The sequence below is a fragment of the Jaculus jaculus genome, chromosome 8 (assembly GCF_020740685.1).
Source record: "Jaculus jaculus isolate mJacJac1 chromosome 8, mJacJac1.mat.Y.cur, whole genome shotgun sequence".
Taxonomy (NCBI): Eukaryota; Metazoa; Chordata; class Mammalia; order Rodentia; family Dipodidae; genus Jaculus; species Jaculus jaculus.
In genome coordinates, this window is record NC_059109.1 from 7,873,733 (window position 1) to 7,896,957 (window position 23,225).

At 45.9% G+C, this 23,225-nt stretch overlaps 1 protein-coding gene and 1 pseudogene across 3 annotated transcripts in view; one reads left to right on the forward strand and one right to left on the reverse strand.

The window, feature by feature from the left end:
• Kif6 (kinesin family member 6) overlaps positions 1 to 23,225 on the reverse strand; it is a 391,803-nt gene that overhangs the window by 237,724 nt on the left and 130,854 nt on the right. For all 3 annotated transcript variants that reach the window (XM_045157624.1, XM_045157625.1, XR_006638595.1), the window contains 3 exons: positions 19,342 to 19,548; positions 9,967 to 10,110; positions 8,477 to 8,563 (listed from right to left, as the gene is read on the reverse strand). In XM_045157624.1, the coding sequence (XP_045013559.1) occupies positions 8,477 to 8,563; positions 9,967 to 10,110; positions 19,342 to 19,548 (438 nt within the window). The remainder of the gene's footprint in view (positions 1 to 8,476; positions 8,564 to 9,966; positions 10,111 to 19,341; positions 19,549 to 23,225) is intronic.
• Positions 10,926 to 11,022, forward strand: LOC123463158 (annotated as a pseudogene).

Below are 23,225 nucleotides of genomic sequence, written 5' to 3' on the forward strand. Positions count from 1 at the left end.
TATTTTATTTTTATGTTATTTATTTGAGAGAGGGAGAGAGAAGGGGTGGGGAGAGAATGGGTGTGCCAGGACATCCAACCACTGCAAAGCAAACGCCAGACACATATGCCACCTTGTGCATTTAGCTTATGTGCGTCCTGGGGAATCGAACTTGGGTCCTTTGGCTTTGCAGGCAAGCGCCCTAACTAAGCAATCTCTCCAGTTCCAAGGAATTATTATTGCTATTATTTTGGTGTGTGGTGTGTGTGTGTGTGTGTGTGTGTGTGTGTGTTGTGGTGCTGGCCTGTGGTGGCTAGAGAGGACGTCAGGTGTCACGCTCCATCAAGCTTACACCGATCTTGTTTTGAGCAGGGGTCTCTTACTACCTCCAGAGTTTCAGGGGCTCTGACCATTCCCTGGTCTCTACCCCTCTGTGGACTGGGGTTATAGACACATATAGCCACACTCAGCTGTTTATGTGGGATCTGGAGATTCAAATTCTGGTGGCCTTGAGCCTTCCAATTGTGTAGTAAGCACACTTAACTGCTGAGCCAGATTTCCATCCCCTAGAAATACTTTTGAAAAATCATTCTACTTATTTGCAAGGAGGGAAGGAAGGAGAAATGAGCGATGGGCATGCCAGGGCCTCTTGCTACAACTCCAGATGCATGCACCACTTTGTGCATTTGGCTTTACATGGGTACTGGGGAATCAAACCTGGGGCTGCAGGCGTTGCAAGCAAGTGCCTTTAACTATGTAGCCATCTTCCCAGGCCCCTGGAATTACTTCTTCTTTTTTTTTTTAAGATTTCATTTATTTTCATTTATTACAGATAGAGGGAATGAGAGAGAGAAAGAGAGAGAGAGAATGGGCACAGCAGGGCCTCTAGCCACTGCAAACGAACTCAACAGGCATGCGCCACCATGTGCATCTGGCTTACGTGGGACCTGGAGAATCGAACCGGGGTCCTTAGGCCTCACAGGCATGCGCCTTAACTGCTAAGCCATTTTTTCCAGCCCAAGAATTACTTAACAAAGAATATATTAGTGATGTAACTGGAACTGGCTATTTCTGTTCCCCCTCCTTCCGTCCTTCCTGGGGTGATCATGACACAGCATTTAGGGGAGTCAGGACATCCCCTCACGTGTGCGTGCTTGTACTGGCAAGTAATGCACAGTACCATTTTGCGTGCCTTAAGCTAGGCAAATGTTACACTCACAGGTATTGGCGCATTTTTTTTCAGTCCTCTATCTTATTTCTATTGGTTCACGCGACCCGCCTTCACTCATTTTTCATGAGCACATACTGTTTGGATAAAAGACTATGTCCAAAGTGGTTTGTGACATGCCTTGTCCATGGGCATGCAGGATTATTTTATCTTTTGCTACTATAAGCTGTGTCGATATAGGCATTAACATCTCTAGGGGTCCCTACGTCAGTATTTCCTGGATGTCCGATTCCTTGGTAGCAAAGGCCATGCACTTAAGCCATTCTTCAGAGAAGTGTATCGGTCCACCACACTGTTCTGTTCCCCAGACTTTGTTACTGGGACATATTAATGAACTTGTTGACTTTGTCAGTCAGGTAGGCGTGACACTGTGTCTCACTTTGGTTCTAACTGCATCTTCGTAACTACTAGTGAAGGGGATATTTCTGTAGACGTGTACGGGCTGTTTGGGGTTCTTCTCAGAACTGCTTACTTACCTTATTACTTATTTACTTATTTAATTATTACTTAATTACTTATTCCATGTCCATTGACTTGGTTTTGTGTTATTTATTTTTAGGTTGCTATTATGGATGTGAATTCTTGGTTAGTTTTATTCAATTCACTTGTTATCTTTCACTTTATGCCACAAGTTCTAAATGTCAATATAATTTAATTAGCAGCTCATTCCTTTATAGGTATGGCTTTGTAGATTCTTAGAGAAATCTGCCCTAACCAGAACATAGAAATATTTTCATGTATGATCTTTTAAAAGTGTTAATATTTAGCCAAGGCATGGCGGCACATGCCTTTAAACCCAGCACTCGAGAGGTAGGAGGATCTCTATGAGTTCGAGGCTGCCCTGAGACTACATTGTGAATTCCAGGTCAGCCTGGGCTAGAGTGAAACCCTACCTTGAAAAACCAAAAAGAAAAAAAAAAGTTAGCATTTTACTCTTCACATTTAAATAGATTTTATTTTGTAAAAGGCATGGAATAGACATCAAAATTTTATGTATTTTGTTTGACTAACCATATAAGATTTTCTATTACAATGATACTATATAACATGTTTCCAAATATAAATGTATCTGTTTCCCTGCTATTCATTGAAAACATTTTTCTATTTCACTGTATGTATGGTAATACTACTTTTAACTACCATACATTAAGAAATTTTGCTTATAAATAAAACAACCCTTTCTATCTTGTACTTTTCCAAACTATAGCTCGCTATTCTTGGCCATCTGGTCATCTATATACATTTTAGACCCAGTTCCTCAATATTTCCAAAGATACTCCTCAAACTTTAATGGACTTACATCGATTTAAAAGGCTAAGTCAGGGCTGCTGCGATGGCTTAGCAGTTAAGGCACTTGTCTGCAAAGTCTAATGACCTGAGTTCAATTCCCCAGTACCCACATAAAGCCAGACACACAATGGTGCACACATCTGGAGTTCATTTTCAGTGGCTAGAGTCCCTGGCATGACCATTCTCTCTCTCTTTACCTCTCCTATGTCTCTCTGCTTGCAAATAAATAAAGAAAATATTTTTTAAAAGGCTAATTCAGGGAGGCATATCGAATTAACAACACTGGACCATCTCACACATGCGCATGGTGAATCTTCCCAGGACTCCTTCCAACAAGGATTTCTGATACTTCCATTAACACATCTCATGCCAAGAAGTTCAAAGATCATGTTGGTATTATAAATACAGCTGGTAAAATTGCATTTCATAATTGTTGGCTCTTGGTATATAGGGAATGAGATTTATTTATTTTTTAATTTTTTTTGTTCATTTTTATTTATTTTTTTGAGAGTGACAGACAAGAGAAAGAAGCAGATGACAGAGAGAAAGAATGGGAGCACTAGGGCCTGTAGCCACTACAAACGAACTCCAGATGCGTGCGGCCCCTTGTGCATCTGGCTAACGTGGGTCCCAGGGTCCTTAGGCTTCACAGGCAAGCACTGAACCGCTAAGCCATCTCTCTAGCCCCGAGATTTATTTTTATATATGGATTATGGACCAAATAATTTTCTAAACAAGTTTTGGTTCCGTTTATCATCAAGGACTCGTGGATGTTCTATATAAACAATAAAATGGTCTGCAAGTCATGACAGATGTTTTTCTTCTTTTTGAGTTCTCATAGTTTTCTTTTTATTGCTTCATTGTCCTAGAAAGACTTCCAAGTAGAGTCCATCGGACATCCCTCTACTGTTTCTGACAGCTCACCTGAAAAATGAGGCATACAGTGACTCTGCTGGTGACGCACTTCATCAGTTTAAAGATGCTCACTTGTACTCACAGTTTGATGAGTCTTCTCAATGTGTGGATGAATTCTTAATGTTATCAAGTACTTTTCCAGAACTAGTGGTGTGATCATGTCACTTTTCTCTTTTAAATTGTGCATGTGGGGCTGGACAAATGGCTTAGCCATTAAGGCACTTGCCTGAGAAGCCTAAGGACCCAGGTTCAATTGCCCAGTACCCACGTAAGCCAAACATGCAGGGTGGTGCATACTTCAAGAATTTGTTTACTCTGGCTCACCTGTTCTCTCTCTCTTTCCTCTCTCTGCCTACAAATAAATAAATAGAATATGTATCTTTAAAACATAAAATATCTATTTCTTTTTTTCTTTTTATTGTTTTTATTTATTTGAGAATGACAGAGAGAGGCAGAGAGAGAGTTAGAGAGAGAGAGAGAATGGGTGTGCCAGGGCCTCCAGCCACTGCAAACAAACTCCAGATGCATGCGCAACTTTGTGCATCTGGCTAATGTGGGTCCTAGAGAATCAAACCTTGAACCGGGGTCCTTAGGCTTCATAGGAAAGCACTTAGCCACTAAGCCATCTCTCCAGCCCCTAAAATATCTATCTCTGTAAGTTAAAAAAGTAAAGGACAGACTAGTTCAGATGTACAAGAAGATATAAAGGAATACCTTGGACCCACTATTTGGTTAAGTGAACACCTTGTTCCTACTTCTTAAGAAAGCAAGCATTACAGACTCATGTACAGCTCTCACTCCGTAATTCATCCCTGGATAAATTCGCACTCACACTGTCTTCCTATTTTCCCATTATACTCTTTTCATGTTCACTGACAGATTTTCTAGTGATACATTAGCCTTAAATCCCTGAAATAAACCCAAGCAGGTCATGACACCACACATCACATTAATGCCCGTGCGATCATAATACGAATTTGCTAAAATGAACATTATCAGGCTGAATCCACCTTTCTTGGAAACTGAAATGTTACTAAAATAAATACTGCTGAAAACTGTTACTAAAACTTAAACAAATAAATGAATGAAAAATTAATTAATTAGTATCAAATCTCCCCCCCCCCTTTTCCATTCTATTTCCAGCAGCTTTGCTGGATTCTTAACCTCTTTGCTTGAGGACCACTAGGCTGAGGGAGTTGTGCTCATACGAGGTAGAGCTTAGGGTTTGGAGTTCTCATAGACCCTATGCTACTGGCTCTGCTTGGGTTCCAGGGCAAGGCAGGACGGCCACCCTGGCAGCACCCTCTGCTACTGGACAGAACATTTGCCTAGCTCTTCCTTTCATTGGTGCTACGCCAGGGAGGGGAACAGAAGGAATCTTAAGTTCAATCTGAGCTCCCTGGGGCCTTCTACTTCTTTCCCCCATCCATTGACTACTGTGGCCTCAGGCTTGTCTCTGAGGTCTGGAAAAGGCACTTTCACCCTCAGGCACTGTATCTCACAGATGCTGGTAAAATCTCACATGGGTGCGGTTCAGGCTAGCCTGAGCCTACATACTCGTGGTGCTGAGTGTTAGGAACACACTGGTACCCTGGGGTTTCATTTATATGCTCAAGATGGCGTGGCCTTTGATAGCTTTCTTTCAAAAATGCTGCCAGCCCAGGCGTTATAGAAGAAACCCTCAAAATTAGCTTCCCTTGCCGAGTGTGGTGGCTCATGCCTTGAATCCCAGTATGCTGGGGGCGGAAGTAGGAGGATAGCTGTGAGTTCAAGGCCAACCTGAAGCAAGTGAGTTCCAGGTCAGTCTGGGCTAGAGAGAGATCCTGACTTAAAACAAAACAAAACGAATAAACAACAACACTGTCGGAACCATCAAGCTACAGAGGGCAAAAATCATTGGATGAGAACAAAGGAACTCATTTGCCAGTCGCATCTTCTACAAAATTTACATCGATACCATGTTTTCTCCTTCCATGGCTTAGACAAACGCTGTATCAAATTATTTGTTTTATCGAATAGAACTTTCAGTTCTTGTGGCTTGAGATGACAACGGCCATACCTCCCCTCAGATCACTCCACAGACTCTGGACTTAGAAGATGCTGGCCCGCACTCAGTCAGCACAGACGTGGCTTGGCTCACCGCCACCTGTGGCTCTGAAGTAGCCAGGCTTGTCCTTGGTGGTCCTGATCACTCACGGATGGCCTCACACTAGTCATGAATGTTTGAGAAGAACAGGCTGGAGAGATGGCTCCATGGCTAAGCATGAGGGCCTGGGGAGGCCTGACAGACTGCTTAATCAACCCCCAGAACCCACGTAAACAGCTGGGGATAGTCATGGGTGTCTGTAACCCCAGTCCTGGAGGGGAACAGAGACCTGAGGCTCACTGGAGCTTGTGAGAAAACAGCAAACTCTGGGATCAATAAGAGACCCCAGCTCATGGCAGGGCTTGGTAGCATTGGCCAGAAGTAGGAGGATCGCTGTGAGTTCGAGGCCACCCTGAGACTAGTGAATTCCAGGTCAGCTTGAGCTACAGCGAGACCCTACCTCAAAAAATGAAAAAAATAAAATAAAATAAAATAAAATAAAAAGACCCTGCTCAAATAAGACTGGACAGAAGACATGGACACATGCACGTACGTACACAATACACATACACAAGCGAAAAGTTGTGTGGGTGGGGCTGGAGGGATGGCTTAGCAGTTAAGGCATTTGTCTGCAAAGACAAAGGACCCAGGTTCGATTCCCCGGGACCCACGTTAGCCACATGCACAAGGGAGCACACACAACTGGAGTTCATTTGCAGTGGCTGGAGGCCCTGATGTGCCCATTCTCTCCCTCCCTCTTTCTTTCTCTCTCTCTCCCCCTCTTTCTCTAATAAATAAAAATAAAATATTTTTTTAAAAAGTTGTATGGATGGCACAGGAAATCCCACTCAACTTGTGTGTTGGGTGGATCTTAGGATAAACTTTTGATTGTCACTTGAGCTTCAGACAGTGTCATACTTAAAATAATAAGCATCAGTGTGAGACTTTTAGATGTGATTATTAAAGAGACCAGGAAACAACACTTGTCAGTTACCAGGTTATTCTGCACTGGGAAGACCTCGGCAATTAGTTTAATTATCAGCTATTAGCTTTCCACTCTCAGCCTCTCTTTTCTTTCCGTCCCGCACAGATCTACATCAAACGCATGAGGATTCATGCCTTTCTTCACAGCTCTCAGGTCGCTTCAAAGAAAAGTCTCTCTGAAAAAATTTATGGAAAAAAAAAAAAAGCTTGCCCAAGAAGTGCTCAGATTTCTCATCCTGCACAGCGATGCTCTGGGATGCTGGGATCGCAGGAATGTGACTGTGATCCACTTGTGAATTGTCGCCTCTTTCCGGCCTGAGCTCCGCGTGGTGCCCATGTCTGACCATGACCGGGGCTGGGAACAGGTCTTGCCTTGTCCACTGTTCCTTCAGAAGAGAGTTCCACTGGGGAGGCGGGCGCTCCCTGGACGAGCATGCGCAAGGAGCCCTGCCACTCTTTCCTGCCTGGTCTCTGTCCTCCAACAGAATGACAGCGCAGGGGAAATGGCAGATAATGCAGAGGGGAAGGAATTCTTAAGGAAACATTGCTTTAGCAGTGGTCTGATGTTGAGCAGTTTGTAAACGAAGCAATGTTGTTCTAACCTCTCTCTGCACACTACAAGGCCCAAGCCAGCTTATTTTCTAGAGAAATAAGAAAAGTTGAATGACTCGGGAATGACCCAATCTTACTTACAGAATTTGACAAGACTGAGATCTTTCATTTCAACATTTCCAAATGCTGCCATAAGTCAATTTGACACTGCATTTCTTTTAAAGAAAACTAGCCAAAAGGGACCGGGAAGATGGTTCAGTCAGTAAACTGCTTGCTTTGCGAGTGTGAGGACCCGAGTTTGATTCCTCAGCACACGTGTGCGGTAGGTACCTGTAACCCCCAGCCCCGGGGTGGGGGGCAGACCAGGCAAGTCCTCCAGGCTCACTGGCTTGATAGTGGAGACAATGAGTGAGCTCTAGGTCAAGAGGAGGCTTGTCTCAAAGGAAGTGGACAATATTTCTGAGGATGGCACCCAAGCTTGTCCTCAAGTTTACAACACACACACACAAATAAAAGTATTTAAAAGAAACTAACAAAGAAAGAAAAAAAGTATATATTCAAAACAAACAGTTAAACCATATAGTCCAAAATCTGTTTGTGGAAGAGGTGCTTTGATAAAGCAGGACTCATTTCTATCAAACCAGAAAACTGATCGTTTTTCCATGGATCAAACCCTAATGACCTTTTAAAAAAAATCTCTAGAAAAAGTAACAGGATAGTTATTACACAAAATATGTTTCTATCTACCAATCACTGAAAGTTCTTCCTTTTGGAAAATTATTTTCATTTATTTTTTATTTATTTGAGAGAGAAAGAGGCTGACCGGAAGAGAGTACGGGGGCACCAGGAACTCTTGTCCATTGCAAATGAACTCCAGACGCATGCGCCACTTTGTGCATCTGGTTTTATGTGGGTGTTCGGGAATCGAACTCAGGCCATCAGGCTTTCGGGCTTTGTCAGCAAGTGCCTTTAACAATGTAGCCATCTCTCCAGCTCAAAGCTCTCTTTCTTTATGAGGTCTTATAAAAGATGGCATGTTACTGTGTCTAGACAAGTTAAACTGGTACTTCGTGATGCCCAAGAGCTAAATCTAGATGTAATTGTATCTGGTGGTGAGGGCTGAGCTCAGGGCTTTGCATGTGCTAAATGAGCACTCTGCCTGGAGCCTCATCCCAGCCCTTAGTACAATGGCCAGGTAAGTAGTCAGGACAGACTGCACCGTGTCACAAGGCAGACAGGGACTTGAGGGCAGAGCAGATTCTTGGGACAGACTTGAGTTTAAGTCCTGACTCTACTACTTAATCACATGGTGCAAGTTATTTCACATGCTTTTGCCCCAATTTTACTATTCACAGAAACAGAGGTACACAGAGCGAGTGTGTGTCTTCACCCCATTCTGGCTCATCTTTGATGCCTCTGCCAGGGGGAAAAAAGTGACTTACCAATCTGGGATCAATTTCTTCGTTAAGAACAGCTTCATTTTTAATGAGGGCCACTCGCTGCGCAAATCTGCAGGTTGAGATAGACTCCTAAAAGAGCAAACACCTTCTCAGAACATCATCACATATAGAGATACTTCTCTCTAGATGAAACTCAATTTTTATCCACAGAAAGAGATGCATATCTGACAGTGAGGTGTCTAAAAAAACAATAACCACAGTGAAGATTTAAGCTTCCAGATCAGGGAGTTTTGTTCTAGGGACATGATTTTTTGAATAAAAAAAAATGAAATGCGTTTGGCTTAATAAAATGAGCAATGACTCAAATCTGGGAGATCCTGAGGTCGTAGATGGGAGCTGGCATGTGTTTTCAAGTGTGAGTCTGTTAAGCCAGAACTTTCTATGTAACTTTCTATGTAAGTCATAATCATAGCAGGTACCATAACCCACAAACATGCAAGACCACAGACAAAATATTCATAATGGACCAAAAGGAGAAGTCTTCCACAGCCATCCCCATCAGTGACTTGGCCTTGTTTGGGGAAGTGTCCCACTGGTTTCTTTTTTTTTTTATTTTTATTTTTGTTGTTTATTTATTTGAGAGCGACAGAGAGAGAAAGAGTGAAGGGGGGGGGAGAGGGAGAGAACGGGAGCGCCAGGGCTTCCAGCCACTGCAAACGAACTCCAGATGCCTGCGCCCCCTTGTGCATCTTGCTAACGTGGGTCCTGGGGAATTGAGCCTCGAACTGGGGTCCTTAGGCTTCACAGGCAAGCACTTAACCACTAAGCCATCTCTACCCCACTGTTTCCTTTTTTTAAAAATATTTTATTTATATATTTGCAAGCAGAGACAGAGAGAGAGAGAGAGAGAGAGAGAGAGAGAGAGAGAGAGAACGAGTGAGTGAGGGCCTCCGGCAGCTGCAAACGACCTCCAGATGCATGCACTACCCTGTGCATCATGCTGTATGTGGTATTGGGGAATCGAACCCAGGACATTAGTCTTTGCACGCAAGTGCTTTAACTGTTGAGCCATCTCTCCAGCCCATCCAGCTGGTTTCTGTTTCCCTTTTGGGGAACAGTGTCTAGATTCTGAATGTTGAACTGGAGCTTCTGAGACATCAGCTGGCTCTACGGCCACTTGGGAAAGCCAATCTGCAGAGCCCCTGGCAGTGTTAGGAACAGATCTCGGGAATCCTCCAAGATCTCCAGACCTCAGCAGTCAGGTGAAAACCTGAGTGAGGGAAGTTGAGGTCTTGTTTGTCTCCTTGCTGTGAAAAGGGACCATCAGCAAATCCTTCGGCGCCTCTTCAAGTCATCCTCTGTTCTCTGTGGTCCCTTTCCACGTGGGTCGTTATAACACTGGGAAGTAAGCCACAGCTGTGAATCTGTGGTCATATGTGGTGGGGGAGATGTGCGAACTCGTCCAGGACCCTCAGCTCCATGTCACCACCCAGAAACCCAGACTGAGAGCCCCAGGGGGAGGAGGCACGTACGCCAATGTTCCTCTTCTCCAGCGACAGCGTGGCGATCATGGTCGTCATGCAGTTCCCTCCCAGGCTGTCCCTAAGCACGCTGGTCATCATGGAGTTCCTGTACGGGATGTGCACGCGGTTTTTTTCCGAAAGGGCAATGATGACCTGTGGTGAGGCGGAAGGGTGACGGCGTTACCACAGCAGGTAAGGCACACCCAACAAACCCGGAGCAGCAATACCAGAGAGAAAAGGACACAACAACCAGACGCAGTTGACACCCAGCACTCGGGCACTGAGCAGGTGGCCTTGGCAAGAATCCTGGTGTCAAAATGATGGCGAGGGCTGGGGAGACAACTCAGTGATTAAAGTGCTTGCTTACAAAGCCTGCCGGTCTGGGTTCAACTGCCCCAGGACCCACGCAAAGCCACATACACCAGGCAGCCCATGCATCTAGAGTTCCTTTGTAGCTGCAAGAGGCTCTGGCACACCCATACACGTGTGCACGTGAGTACACACATGCACACTGCTCCCACATACATACATACATACATAAATAATAAAGAGCCACGCGTGGTGGCGCACGCCTTTAATCCCACTACTTGGGAGGCAGAGGTAGGAGGATTGGCGTGAGTTTGAGGCCAGCCTGAGACTCCATAGTGAATTCCAGGACAGCCTGGACTAGAGTGAGACCCTACCTCAAATAAAAACAAACAATGGGCTACAGAGATGGCTTAGTGGTTAAGCACTTGCCTGTGAAGCCTAAGGATCTGGGTTCGAGGTTTGATTCCCCAGGACCCACATAAGCCAGATGCACAAAGTGGCACATGCATCTTGAGTTCATTTGCAGTGGCTGGAGGCCCTGGCATGCCCATTCTCTATCTATCTGCCTCTTTCTCTGTCTGTCACTCTCAAATAAATAAGTAAAAATATACACAATAAAACAAAAAGAAGATAAGACCAGGAACTTAAACAAACACAAATTAAAAAAAAAAAAAAAAGCTGGGAACAATACAGAGAAGAGTACCATGCCCCCTGCGCAAGGGCGTCACACAAATTCGTGAAGCACTCCATATATGTGAAAAAGTGAGACTGACAGAATCAAAGATAAACATAGTGTCATGAGCCCGTCGGTTCTGGATGATGAAATAACTTGTATAGACTTGGATACACCACTATTCGGTTTTCAGCCATTGGAAAATCTGTGTGACAATGGAACAATCATGCCTGACTACGCTAATCCTTCCAGAACTGAGCTGTGTGCTCCACTTCCAAAGGAGGGGAGGAGGATCCATGGGAAGGTGCATGAGGTGGGCTTCAGGTCCCGGGGTCTGACGCATCCTCATGGAGGGGAGAGCACGCGTCTGGTCAAATCATGTCGGGCAGCCGTCCCTGCCTTGGCCTCCTCACATAGAAAACAGGGCTAAGCCCAGCATGCACCAATCCCCGTCTCACCGCTGGGACTAGACTCTGGACAAATTCATTTCATCGCGCCCTTCTAGGGGGCCGAGTCTGTCGTGGGGGGAGAGCAAGGCAGGAGTGGGAAGCCAGCCTCACACCTGGGCACAGGGAGCAGAGAGGACAGACACGGGCCCGGGCCATGTCACCTCCAGGCATGCCCCAGCCGCACACTTCCTCCAGCAAGGTTCCCAAACTGTGCCGTGCCACTGAGGTCCCAGAGCACACACGTGACCCTACGCGGTGCGTTCTCCACTCAAACCTCCACGCACTTCCTACCTCATAAGCATGTGGGGCGATTAGGAGTTCAGGCATGTAAGTGACTTTCAGCAGTCACTGACCTACACGTCCTGTTTAGGTGCCAACCCCTGGCTGGGAACTGGAGAGGCGGAGGCCATGTGGAGGAAAGTGAGCCCTGTGGGAGAGGGTGTGCTGGAGAAGACATCTGATTCTTCCCAGGCAGCGTGGAGAACCTTCAGGAACCCAGGGCTTTGTCCTGAGCGCCGTGTGGGAAAGATAGTGGTGTTCTGCAGAGCAGCTTCTGGTGCCGGTGGGTGTGTCTCCAGGCTGCTCTGCTCCCTGCTCGGCCATGTCTGAACCCTGTTTCTGACTTCTGGAGGTTATGTTTGCGAACCCTGAAGTTTAGGATATATATATAGCTCACATGACCCAAAAGTTAGTGGTATGGCCAAGGACTTTTGTTTTTGTCCAGTACCTCTGTTCTTCCACGTGGTCGATGTTAAGCCTCTGGCTGGCTGCCAAACACACTGGTGCAGTGACTTATTTATTCATAAATTAGGTGAGAACAGATTTCCCTTCTTTACTTATTAGACAAAAGTCCTGAGCTTCTCTCGAGAGCTTCTTGGTCCCTAGACCACAATCGGACCTATCGCTGACTAGGAGAAAGACTCCAGTTCGCTTAGACCAGTGAGGACTGAACCCCGAGAGCTTGTGACAGGCTCTTGGTGGTCCCCACTAGCGTAGATATGGCAGAGACAATCTTCATGTCCTTTCCTGAAAGGGTCTAAAACTACTGAAGAGAAGAATTAAATATCAAAGTGGGGCTTGGTATGGGGCTGGAGAAATGGCTCACTGGTTAAAGGCACTTGTTTGCAAAGCCTGATGGTCATAGTTCAACTCCCTAGTACCCACATAAAGCCAGATGGGCAAAGTGGTGCATGTGTCTGGAGTTTGTTTATAGTGGCTGGAAGCGCTGGTGTGCCCATTCTCTTTCTCTCTCTTTGTGTGTGTGTGTCTATTTCTCTCTCATAAATAGATACATAAAATATTTTAAGTGGGTCTATAAATTAGATTACTGTCTTTAAAATGGAAGCAATGGCAGCAATGCATGATGGGAAAAGGAATCCTGGACCTTGGGGGATGGGTGGTTAGACCCAGCTTCCCACCTGTGTGATCTTAGGAAATCTTAAAAATATAGTGGCCTCAGTTTCCTCACCTGTAAAGGTGGGACTAGGGTGCACATCTGCCTCGGAGAAGCAGCTGAGAGATGGTGAAAGCATTAGCTGTTAGTACAGCAAGCAGTGCTCCATGTTGCGGGGTCTTTGGAGAAGGTCACCCCTGTGGAGACTAGTTTCCACCCTGTGGATGCAGGCCTGGGTCAGAGCTGGTGTCAGCTCTTGACGAGCCTGGGAGTGCCACAGTGAGCCCAGGCCACCCAGAGCAGACACGATCTGCAGAGAGATCTGGCAGATGGCAGGTGTTGGAGGTCAAGCAGAGATGGCATTTTGTAGGGTACTGTGGGTGAGAGCAGCAGTCAGTCGCTGCGGGAAAGGGACAATGTCTTTTGGTATTTGGCCACTTTTTTAAGGGTGTTTGCGCGTTCATGTTGGGGACGTGCACACGTGTATGATGAGCAGAGGACAATCTCTGGTGTCACTCCTCAAGAATGCCATTCACCTTTCAGAGACAGGGTCTCTTATTGGCCTGGAGCTCAACAATTAGGCCAGACAGGCTGTCCAGTGAGCCCTGGGGATCCTCTTGTCTCCACCTCCCCAACTTGGAGCCACAGGCACGTGGCACGTTGACATGGGTTCTGGCAAGCACTTTACCCACCTCCCCAGACCCCACCTGTATTCTGGATTTCTTATACAAATATGACAAATATTTCTTATTGCATGTTTTTTGTGTGTGTGGGGGTTGAGGTAGGGTCTCACTCTAGCCCAGGCTGACCTGGAATTCACTATGAAGTTGTAGGGTGGCCTCGAACTCACAGTGATCCCCATACTTCTGCCTCCTGCAAATAAAAGCACCATCACACTCTGCACACACACACACACACACACACACACACATACACACACACACACAGAGAGAGAGAGAGAGAGAGAAAGAGAGAGAGGGGGAGAGAGAGAGGGACAGACGGAGGGACGGAGGGAGGACAGGAGAGAATGGGCACACTGGAGCCTCTAACCACTGCAAATGAACTCCAGATGCAACTTTGTGTGTCTGTCTTTACGTGAGTACTGGGGAATCGAACCTAGGTCCTTAGGCTTTATAGGCAAGTGCCTTAACCACTAAGCCGTCACTCCCACGCCCTTACTATATTCTTCATGTGGCAGAGAACAAGCACTCACCTTACATCAACAATCTCTTCTAGGAAGTAGAAGCTGTGCCTGGTATCAAAGTCCTGCTATTTAATGGATTCAAGAGATTTTTCTTCTAAAGAGCTCAGCAGGGCACAGAAAATTATCCTCTGGAAACCGACAAAGACTCGGAAGGATTTTGACTGGCACTGGACCATCTGTCTTCTCCAGGATACAACACAACCAACGGGAGCCAGAGGGAAATTGGATCCCCAAAGAAGTCCCACGTGAGAGGCACGGCCGGCTGAAGGCAGCCGTGGTGTGACTTCCGAGGAGCGGGGGCGCAGCCGCTCACCCCCGGCGGCGGTTTCTCACTTGATGCCCTGGGCTGACGGGGGCCGCGGGTCACCCCAGGGGCACCGCCGAGGGTTACGCTTAGCCCAGGCAGGCACGCGCCCTTGCTTCTCCTCAGACGAACTCAATTTCTGGGGCCAAGATTGTACCCTGTGATTGTGGCTTTAACATGTTTTGGAGGAAACTTTTTGGAAAAGGTACCAGATACACAAAGAGAACTCCAAGACCAACAACACTCTGGCAAACAGGAGGTCACTGACTGATGAGCATGACAGCCACGCGCTCGGCGGCGCCGGCCTTGCGCAGGTGTGAGGGTCCGCGCCAGGAGCGGGATTAGAACTCGGCTCGGAACATGCCGCCCTGCGCACGCTGATGGATGCGCGGCAAGTCGGCGCGCTGCTCCTTCCTCTTGGGTTTCTGCCTTTGACGCCGACACTGAGGACACAAGTGTGTGATGATCAACACACTTTCCACGGCAGTGTGTGCACATCTGACTACAGCGTGACCACTGCGACCCTCGGTGCCTCCTTCCCTTTGAGCATTCACCCCACTGCCTAAACGCAGCCCGCACACCCAGGAGACATCCTGTCACTAGCTCCTGAGTGGATGGATGAACCAGTTACGCTAAACTGTGTTTCCCTTCCAGTCTCCTCAGCCACAGTCAAGAACTACCTAAAGAAAATGCGATTATAAATGCCCGTGAGTTATATTAGTTCATTAAGCATCTCCCCACTCTTTTTATTATTCTCTTTTTAGTTTATTTTTATTTGTTTATTTGAGAGAGAGAAGAAGGCACAGAAGGGGGGATGAGAGAGAGATTGGGCACACCAGGGCCTCTAGCCGCTGCAAACGAACTCCAGATGCGTGCGCCCCCTTGCGCATCTGGCTCAAGTGGGTCCTGGAGAATCAAACCGGGATCCTTTGGCTTTGAAGGCACACGCCTTAACCGCTAAGCCATCTCTCCAGCCCTTTTGATTACTCTTAACGGCTCTGTGCTACGTGGCCGGCTCTCCCCGTCTCTTTCTGGGTGCAATTCCACACTTTCTCCTCTACCCTTCTTCACCAGTTCCGTGGACACGTACTCCACCCACCGAGCATGCTGAATCAGACACGCGGCCATTTTCCTTCATTTCTGTGCTCGTCTCCTCTCCTGTGAATCTCTTCTCTCCCCATGAGCCTCCCTCTCGCCTGTGGAGGTGCTTGGATCTCAGGGAAAATAGTTAGCAGCTGTCCTGATGCAGTGGGTGGAGAGGAAACAGATACTTTTACAGAAAGAGCCGAGGGTCAGGGACATGCGGAGGGTCCCTCTGGACCAGGGTGAGTTGCTGACTGGCCCCCAGTTCCCAGGGCCCGACCCGCTCCGGCCCTATGCTCGTCTCGCTCACTCTTTCTCTCTGTCTGGGGAACGCGAGGTCCGCAGAGAAGCGCCAGCCCCTCGCCTCCCCGGCTCTGTCAGCTCCCCTCTGCACGTTCTCCTCGGCTCTTTGGTTTCCTTACGCAGGTCTCTCCTGGCATGTGGCCTCGTGAGTCTCACACTTAATGTGTACCTCTCTGCTTTGGGCCACAAGTCCTTTGGGAGAGAGCATTTCTATTTTTTAAAATATTTTATTTATTGCAGAGACAGGGAAAGAGAGAGGGAGAAAAAGAGAGAGAGAGAGAGATTGGGAGGAGAGAAGAGAGAGAGAATGGGTGTGCCAGGGCCTCTAGCCATTGCAAATGAACTCCAGCACATAGGCTATCTAGTGCACCTGGCTTTATGTGGGAACTTGGAAGTCGAACTTGGGTCCTTAGGCTTTGCAGGCAAGCTCCTTAACCACAGGACCAACCCTCCAAGCCTACCATTTCTATTTTTTTTTTTCACCACTGTGACCCAGCACCTAGCACAGCCCTCACCACCACATAGATCCTTATCAATATTCATTGACTAAATGAATTTATGATGTGGAAAATCAAATGCAATGTAGCCATCGGTGCTGTTCACACAAGGTGACGTTATGAGGCAATTGAAGAGAAGTGAGGAGAGGAGAGTTGGGGACGGGGACGAGGGGGAGGCAGCTTACTTACAGAGGCTGTGTAGAGGAAAGAAAGGGACAAGGTTTGGGGACAGCAATTTCTCCTCGAGTGATCACGACTGGTGGGAAGTCTGATTCAGCTGTAATAGGCAATCTTACATGAGCAGATGGACATAATGGGAATTAAAGCAGTGCCACCATCTGAAAAGGGGGATCCATTTCTTTGCAATAAAGCACAGCCCACTCTGTTTTCATTATCAGTGATCTATAACTGCCCTATTAAGCAAAAGTCTCTGCAAGCACAAGCGGCGTAGGGTAGTTGTGCAAGAAGGTGCTCAGGACGGCTGGCTCTTGTGGAAAACACTGGAAAGATGGGAATGCCAGCAGGCCCTGGTCTCGGGTGGGGCACAGTGGGAAGCCCTGTGTTCAGAAGCTAACTGCTGCCACTCGTTCAGAAAGGCTCCTCTCGGTTGGCTTTTCAGCCAACGTGACCATTCTGAAGCATTTTGCATCGGGACAACAGTTTCAAAAGGATTCATTAGGCAGTTCAAGAAAAGTGTGTGTGTGTGTGTGTGTGTGTGTGTGTGTGTGTGTGTGTGTTGTGTGTTCCCCCTCACGTTTTTCAGCCTTACCATTTGGGAACAAGAAAGGATCTTGAGAAATCATCTAATCACATCATTCACTTTAGGGATGAAGAAAAAAACATTTTTTTTTTCTTTTTCTGGAAAATTTACTTAGCTAAATTCACACGAGTTTCTGTTGCCCTCAGTGTCAGACTTGAAAGTTACCAGTAGATCATGGCGGGCTGGACTGCGGTCAACCTGGAACAGAGGCAGTGAGGGAGAGCCAAGGCGAAGAGAGCTGTCCCTGCACGGCGAAATTACTGACCAAATGATGTCGGCTGACAATGGAAAAAAACAGCGGCCACCGCTGAGTTCTAGCCCACAGCTAATCTCCTAGCCTCAGAGAACGGGCAATAGGAGGCTACTTTAAACTACATTCAAATTCACTACTCATGTTACAATGAAGACAGGCAATAAGAAATCGTGGAGAAAAAAAGAGGCTTATGTTTTGGGATTAGGTACATCTCAGATCAAATCTTGACCTTCCTACTAGCTGGGTGACCTCAGGAAGGCCTTGGGGGTGACAAAATTTTGCAGTCTGTTAGATGGGGAAAACAACACCCCATGTAAGGCAGTTGTGTGGTTTAAATGAAACGGTATCTACAAAATGCTGGTAGATACACAAATGCTCATCACATTGTTATGTCTAAAAGCCAAAAAGGGGGCTGGAGAGATGGCTTAGAGGGTAAGGCGGTTCAGGTTCGATTCTCCAGGTCCCACGTAAGCCAGATGCACAAGGTGGCGCATGCGTCTGGAGTCCATTTGCAATGGCTAGAGGCCCTGGTGCGCCCATTCTCTGTTTCTGTCTCCCAAACCCCCACACCTCGGTCTCAAATAAATAAATAAATTTTTAAAAAGCCAAAAAGGGTAGAGACGACTCAAGTGTCCTCCAGTGAGTCTTAGGGGATGAAGCAGACTAGGAACACACAGGCAGCTGAATATCAAGAAGAAAGTTGACACCAGGGCACACTCTCCTGTCACGGTTGTCCACCTGTCATTGCCCAGGAGATGATGTCCACCCTCTGCTCATGCCATTGTTTTCCCCTGCCATCGTGGAGCTTCCCCTTGAGTCTATCCCATGCGAGAAAGTCAAACAGTTGTGACCGAAGCAAGATGGGAGGGAGAGAGACAAGAATTTCCTGGAAGCACAGCTCACTGGACAAAGTGTTTGCCTCACAAGCGTGAGGAGCCAAGCTCAATCTCCAGTAGCCAGCGTGGTGATCTGCACCAGTAATCCCAGCGCTGGGGAGGCAGAGGCACAAGAATGCCTGGGGCTCACTACTGTTGTTCAGAAGTAAAGAAATCGAAAGACAAGTGTTGCTGCAAAGGAGACTCTTCAGTGGAAATGCCTGCACATCGAGTAGGAAACACAACGAGTCGGCAGTTCTGCTGCAGCTGCAGCTTTCACCAGTCACCACCTGCGCTTGCTACAGCTGCATTTGTGTCACCCATATTCCTGTAAGTACCCACATAAACTCACTGGCTTACCAAAGAAAACAAAAAGGAAGGAAGGAAGGAAGAAAGGAAGGGAGGGAGGGAGAGAGGGAGGGAGGGAAGGGACACTGGGAGTGCATACTTGTAATCCCAGCACTTTGGAGGCAGAGGTAGGAGGATCACCATGAGTTCAAGGCCACCCTGAGACTATATAGTGAATTCCAGGTCAGCTTGAACTACAGTAAAACCCTACCTTGAAAAACAAATAGACAACAAAAAAGAAATGAAGTTCTGCTCCATGTGACAGCACAGATGAACTTTGACCTCGTAATGCTACATGATGTAGGTCTGCCACGGGGGAACAGGTTTGGATGATTCCACTTAGATGGGGCGCCTGCCACAGGGGGAAATCATACAAACAGGACATAGAAATTCCTGGGCTGAAGATCTACGTGACTAGGCAGTTAGTTACCGGGTTCAGAGTTTCTATCTGGAGTGATGAAACACTCCCAGAGATGGACAGCAGCAATGGCTGTGCAATGTTGTAAATACACTTGATGCCACTGAACTGTTTGCTTCCACATAATAAAGGGGCTGGAGAGATTGCTCAGCAGTTAAAGGTGCTTGCTTGCAAAGCCTAAAGGCCTGGAGTTTGATTCCCCACTACTCATGAAAATCCAGGTGCACAAAGCAGTGCATGCATCTGGAGTTCTACGCAGTGCAGAAGGTCCTGGCATGCCCATACTCTCTTCTCTCTTTATCTCTCTCTCTCTCTCTCTCTCTGTCTGTCTCTCTCTCGGTCTGCCTCCCTTTCTCAAATAAATATATTACAAATAATAACAAATATCAATTTTACATTACGCATATTCTGTCACACTGAAAAACAGACACATAACAAAGATGTTATTAGACATGTCCGCTACAAAGCACAGATAACATATGCAGATATGACTACCCCCACACAGCCCACCTCACCTGCTCCAGGTAGTGCAGGGACAGGTTGATGTACTTGGCCTCTGTCAGAAGCAGGCCACCAACACCTGACTTTGCAACTCGCTCTGAACCAGCCAGGTCAACCAAATGGAGCTTGGCATGCCGGACGGTGGCAGATCCTGGCTCCTTGCTTGACAAATGAACTGTGAAAATGCAGTGCGATCGTGTTGAAGCTTGGTTCATAGGAGTCTGGAGAGAAGAAATCACAAAAATATAATAATATGAAAATATACCGGGATCCTGTTGAAGCTCAGCTCATAGGAATCTAGAAAGAAGAAATCACAAACACATATTAATTTAAGGTTGTAGACCCTAGATAGAAGCTTCTGCTGTTCTCTGGTTAAAAGGAGAAGTTACACTAATGAAAAGTCTTCTAAATGTCTGCTTTTCCACTCTGATACACGCTGCTCTCACTTTCTGTTAGAGAATCTGCTTTTTACAGAAGGCAGCAAATACTAGGGAGAGCCAAGACACATCAGAATGACAAGAGAAAGCAGAGTCATCTCTATCACACCTGCCAGGGCCCAAGAAACATTACAGAGGAAGAGACGGACTAAATATGATCACTGCTCTCACTGCATCTCACTTCCAGGGAGATGGCGGCAGACACTGAGGAGACTCAAAACCCACCAAAGCAGAACTGCAGAGGATGCAGAGAGCTCAGCACTAAAGGTCTCGAGACTTCTATGCAATCTGTAAAGCACAGGGAACACTGCAGAAGAGGGCGCCTGAAAGAATGTAAGAGCCACGGGGTGGGAAGACGCATTGTGAGGCATGGTTCTTTTGACAGGAACTGATGGTGCACCCACGACCTCACGGTGATAGTGATACCCCACTCTGAAGGGACTTGAGAGGCTGGAAAGAGGTGACATAAAAGGAGAACCCAATGGGAAATATGATCAAAATGTAGTATCTTCATATATTATAATTATCAATTAAAAATATCATACTTTGCTGGGCATGGTGGCACTTGCCCTTAATCCCAGCACTCAGGAGGCAAAGGGAGGAAGATCACCATGAGTTTGAGGCCACCCTGAGACTTCCTAGTGAATTTCAGGTCAGCCTGGGCTAGAGTGAGACCCTACCTCGAATAATCAAAAAAAATTAAAAAATAAAAATAAACCCAAATTACACACACAGACACATCTCTCATACTTTAATGAGCTTTGATATTCTTCAAAAAGACACTCTTATTTGTTTTCATGTTTGTGATCATATACACAAATGAATAAATAATATTTAAAATTTGAAAAATTAAAATTGTCATCATGTGCAGAAAACATTTACCTAGAAAATGCAAGAGCTTCTACAAACAAATTGATAAAAACCAAAAAGTTCATCAGGGTTGCTGGATGCAAGATCGATATGGGAAATCAATCAACTTCTAACAGTCCAATGATAATTGGTCAGGAGCTGTATTATTATCTAGAATGGCAATGCCAATGAAATAACAAGGGGTTACTTATGTGAATGACATAGAAATCTACACTGAAATAATAACATTAAAGGACACAAAAATAAAACTTGAATAAATGATATGCCAAATACTTAAATGCCATTCCATAGACAGGAAAATTAAATCTCCATATAAGTGGTTATATATAAACCAATATACTTAATTCAAGTGATGTGCCAGTGTTTCTAGTTTTTTTTTTTTAAAAAAATTGTTTTTTAAAAATTTATTTGAAAGTGAGAGAGAGAGAGAGAGAGAGAGAGAGAGAGAGAGAGAATGGGCACACCAGGACCTCCAGCCACTGCAAACAAACTCCAGATGCATATACCCTCTTGTGCATCTAGCTAATGTGGGTCCTGGGGAACTGAGCCTCGAACCAGTGTCTTAGGCTTCACAGGCAAGTGCCCAACCGCTAAGCCATCTCTCCAGCCTCTCCAGTTTTGTTTATGGAAAATTATCAAGCGAAAGAAAAACTCTGTGATAGGACAGGGAGTTGTCTGTCCACGTGTCATGGTACCATAAAAATGAGGTCATTAAAATGGCATGGCATGTTTGCAGTGGCAAACCGTTAGGTGTTGCTGGGCTCACCAAGGCACTCGACATAGGGCAGAGGGGACATCACAGTGCAGGGGAGGAATGAGGGACCAACGACGAATGGCTCCGGGAACAACCGACTCCCTATCTTCCCCCTCCCCACAGTGAACTAAGGAGGACTTTCCACACTGTGAACTCAACTATATTCCACCATGGACCATACTGTAATCAACCTAAGACAGTAATGGATGTTTTAATAAATCGATAAGAAAATGACAAACACCCCAGGGAAAAAAATGAGCAGAGGAGATGACTAGGGGATGTATAAAGGAATCTAAAAAGCCCAGTGAGTATTTGAAGAAATGCTCGGTTTTAAGTAATAAAGACTGCATAACTCAGACCATAAACTATTTCTTTCCCATCAGATTGCAAATACTGCCAATAAAGCCTAATAGAACAAGTGCTGGTGAGGGGATAAGGAGATGGGAATTTTTATATGCCGCTGATGGGAATATGAGTGAAGAATATTCGGGGGGCGCAATCTGGCAATTCACAGCAATATAGCCAACGCAAAAATCCCACAGCCTGTCAGTAAAATCCTAGGTGTATTTCCTGGAGAGACATCTTGGGCAGGTACACCTCAGACACAGGAACGAGGACATGCACTGAACGTTATTGGAGGCAGCAAGAAATTGGTGCCAGATGTACAACATACATGGACATATGTGGTTGGAAAAGATAACAAGCTGGGATAATTTGAACTATAGAGAAGTTAAAATGCAGCCGCCTTTGGAAAGACTGACATGGATTCCTAAAACAGAATGCCGAGGGAAACAAGTTAACGGATGACTGATGTGAGCACAGAGCGTTAGGTGTGGCAGCATCTACTGCTTATGCAGCCGTGCCTCCGAGCTTTAAGAGCAGAAACATGGACCAGAGGCTATAGCAAATAGATGACAGGGCCATGGGGAAGGATGGACATGAGAGGCCAGCAGAGGGACTTACATTTGTGTGCAATAGATTATTTACTTTACTTAAAAATTCTGAGTTGTAAAGGCATTGGACGCTGGTCACATTATTCTTTATACCTTTTTTTTTCTTTTGTTTTTGTGAGGTAGGGGTCTCACTTGGGTCTCACTTGGACCTAGAATTCACCATGTAGTCTCAGGGTGGCCTTGAACTCACGGTGATCCTCCTACCTCTGCCTCCCCAGTGCTGGGATTAAAGGCGTGCGCCACCATGCCTGACTAGTCTCTATACTTTTGTTTTTGTGGGAGGCGTGTTAAATTTTCTATAAGAACAAAGTTAATTGGAATTAATATGCAATGCTGAGTCCGTGGTATCATTCTCTCCATATTTAACCAGGACTATTCCAAATGGGTATTCATGTGAACAGATACATTCAGATTTCAACCTGTGCACGATGATATTTAACCAAAGATTTTAGTATACATGCATGTGTGTGTGTGTGTGTGTGTGTGTATCTGGAGATGGGGGTAACATATCTTGATGTGTTTTCAACCAGAATTTCTTTCTATAAATACAAACTCTTAAGCTATGGCAAGGTTGATTGACAGCAACTAGCAAAAATCCGCAGATGTCAAAATGCTGGCCTAGTTTTGGGTGATGATGATGCAACCCGTGAGTTAAATAGGCTGAAAACCATCCCCAACCTAGCCAGCATGTGATTTTGCATACTAAAGTAGATCATCAAATAACTGTGCATGTAAAACCGCAGGCTCAAATTTAGAACCTACCTTGAGGTGTTCTGGAAGTGACTGTAAGTTATTTGCAGAACTTAAACATGGGTTTTCTTTTCACTGCTGTACTCGAAGACAATAAATACCGCAGCGCTGTATGGAAAGTTAAATTAACAATC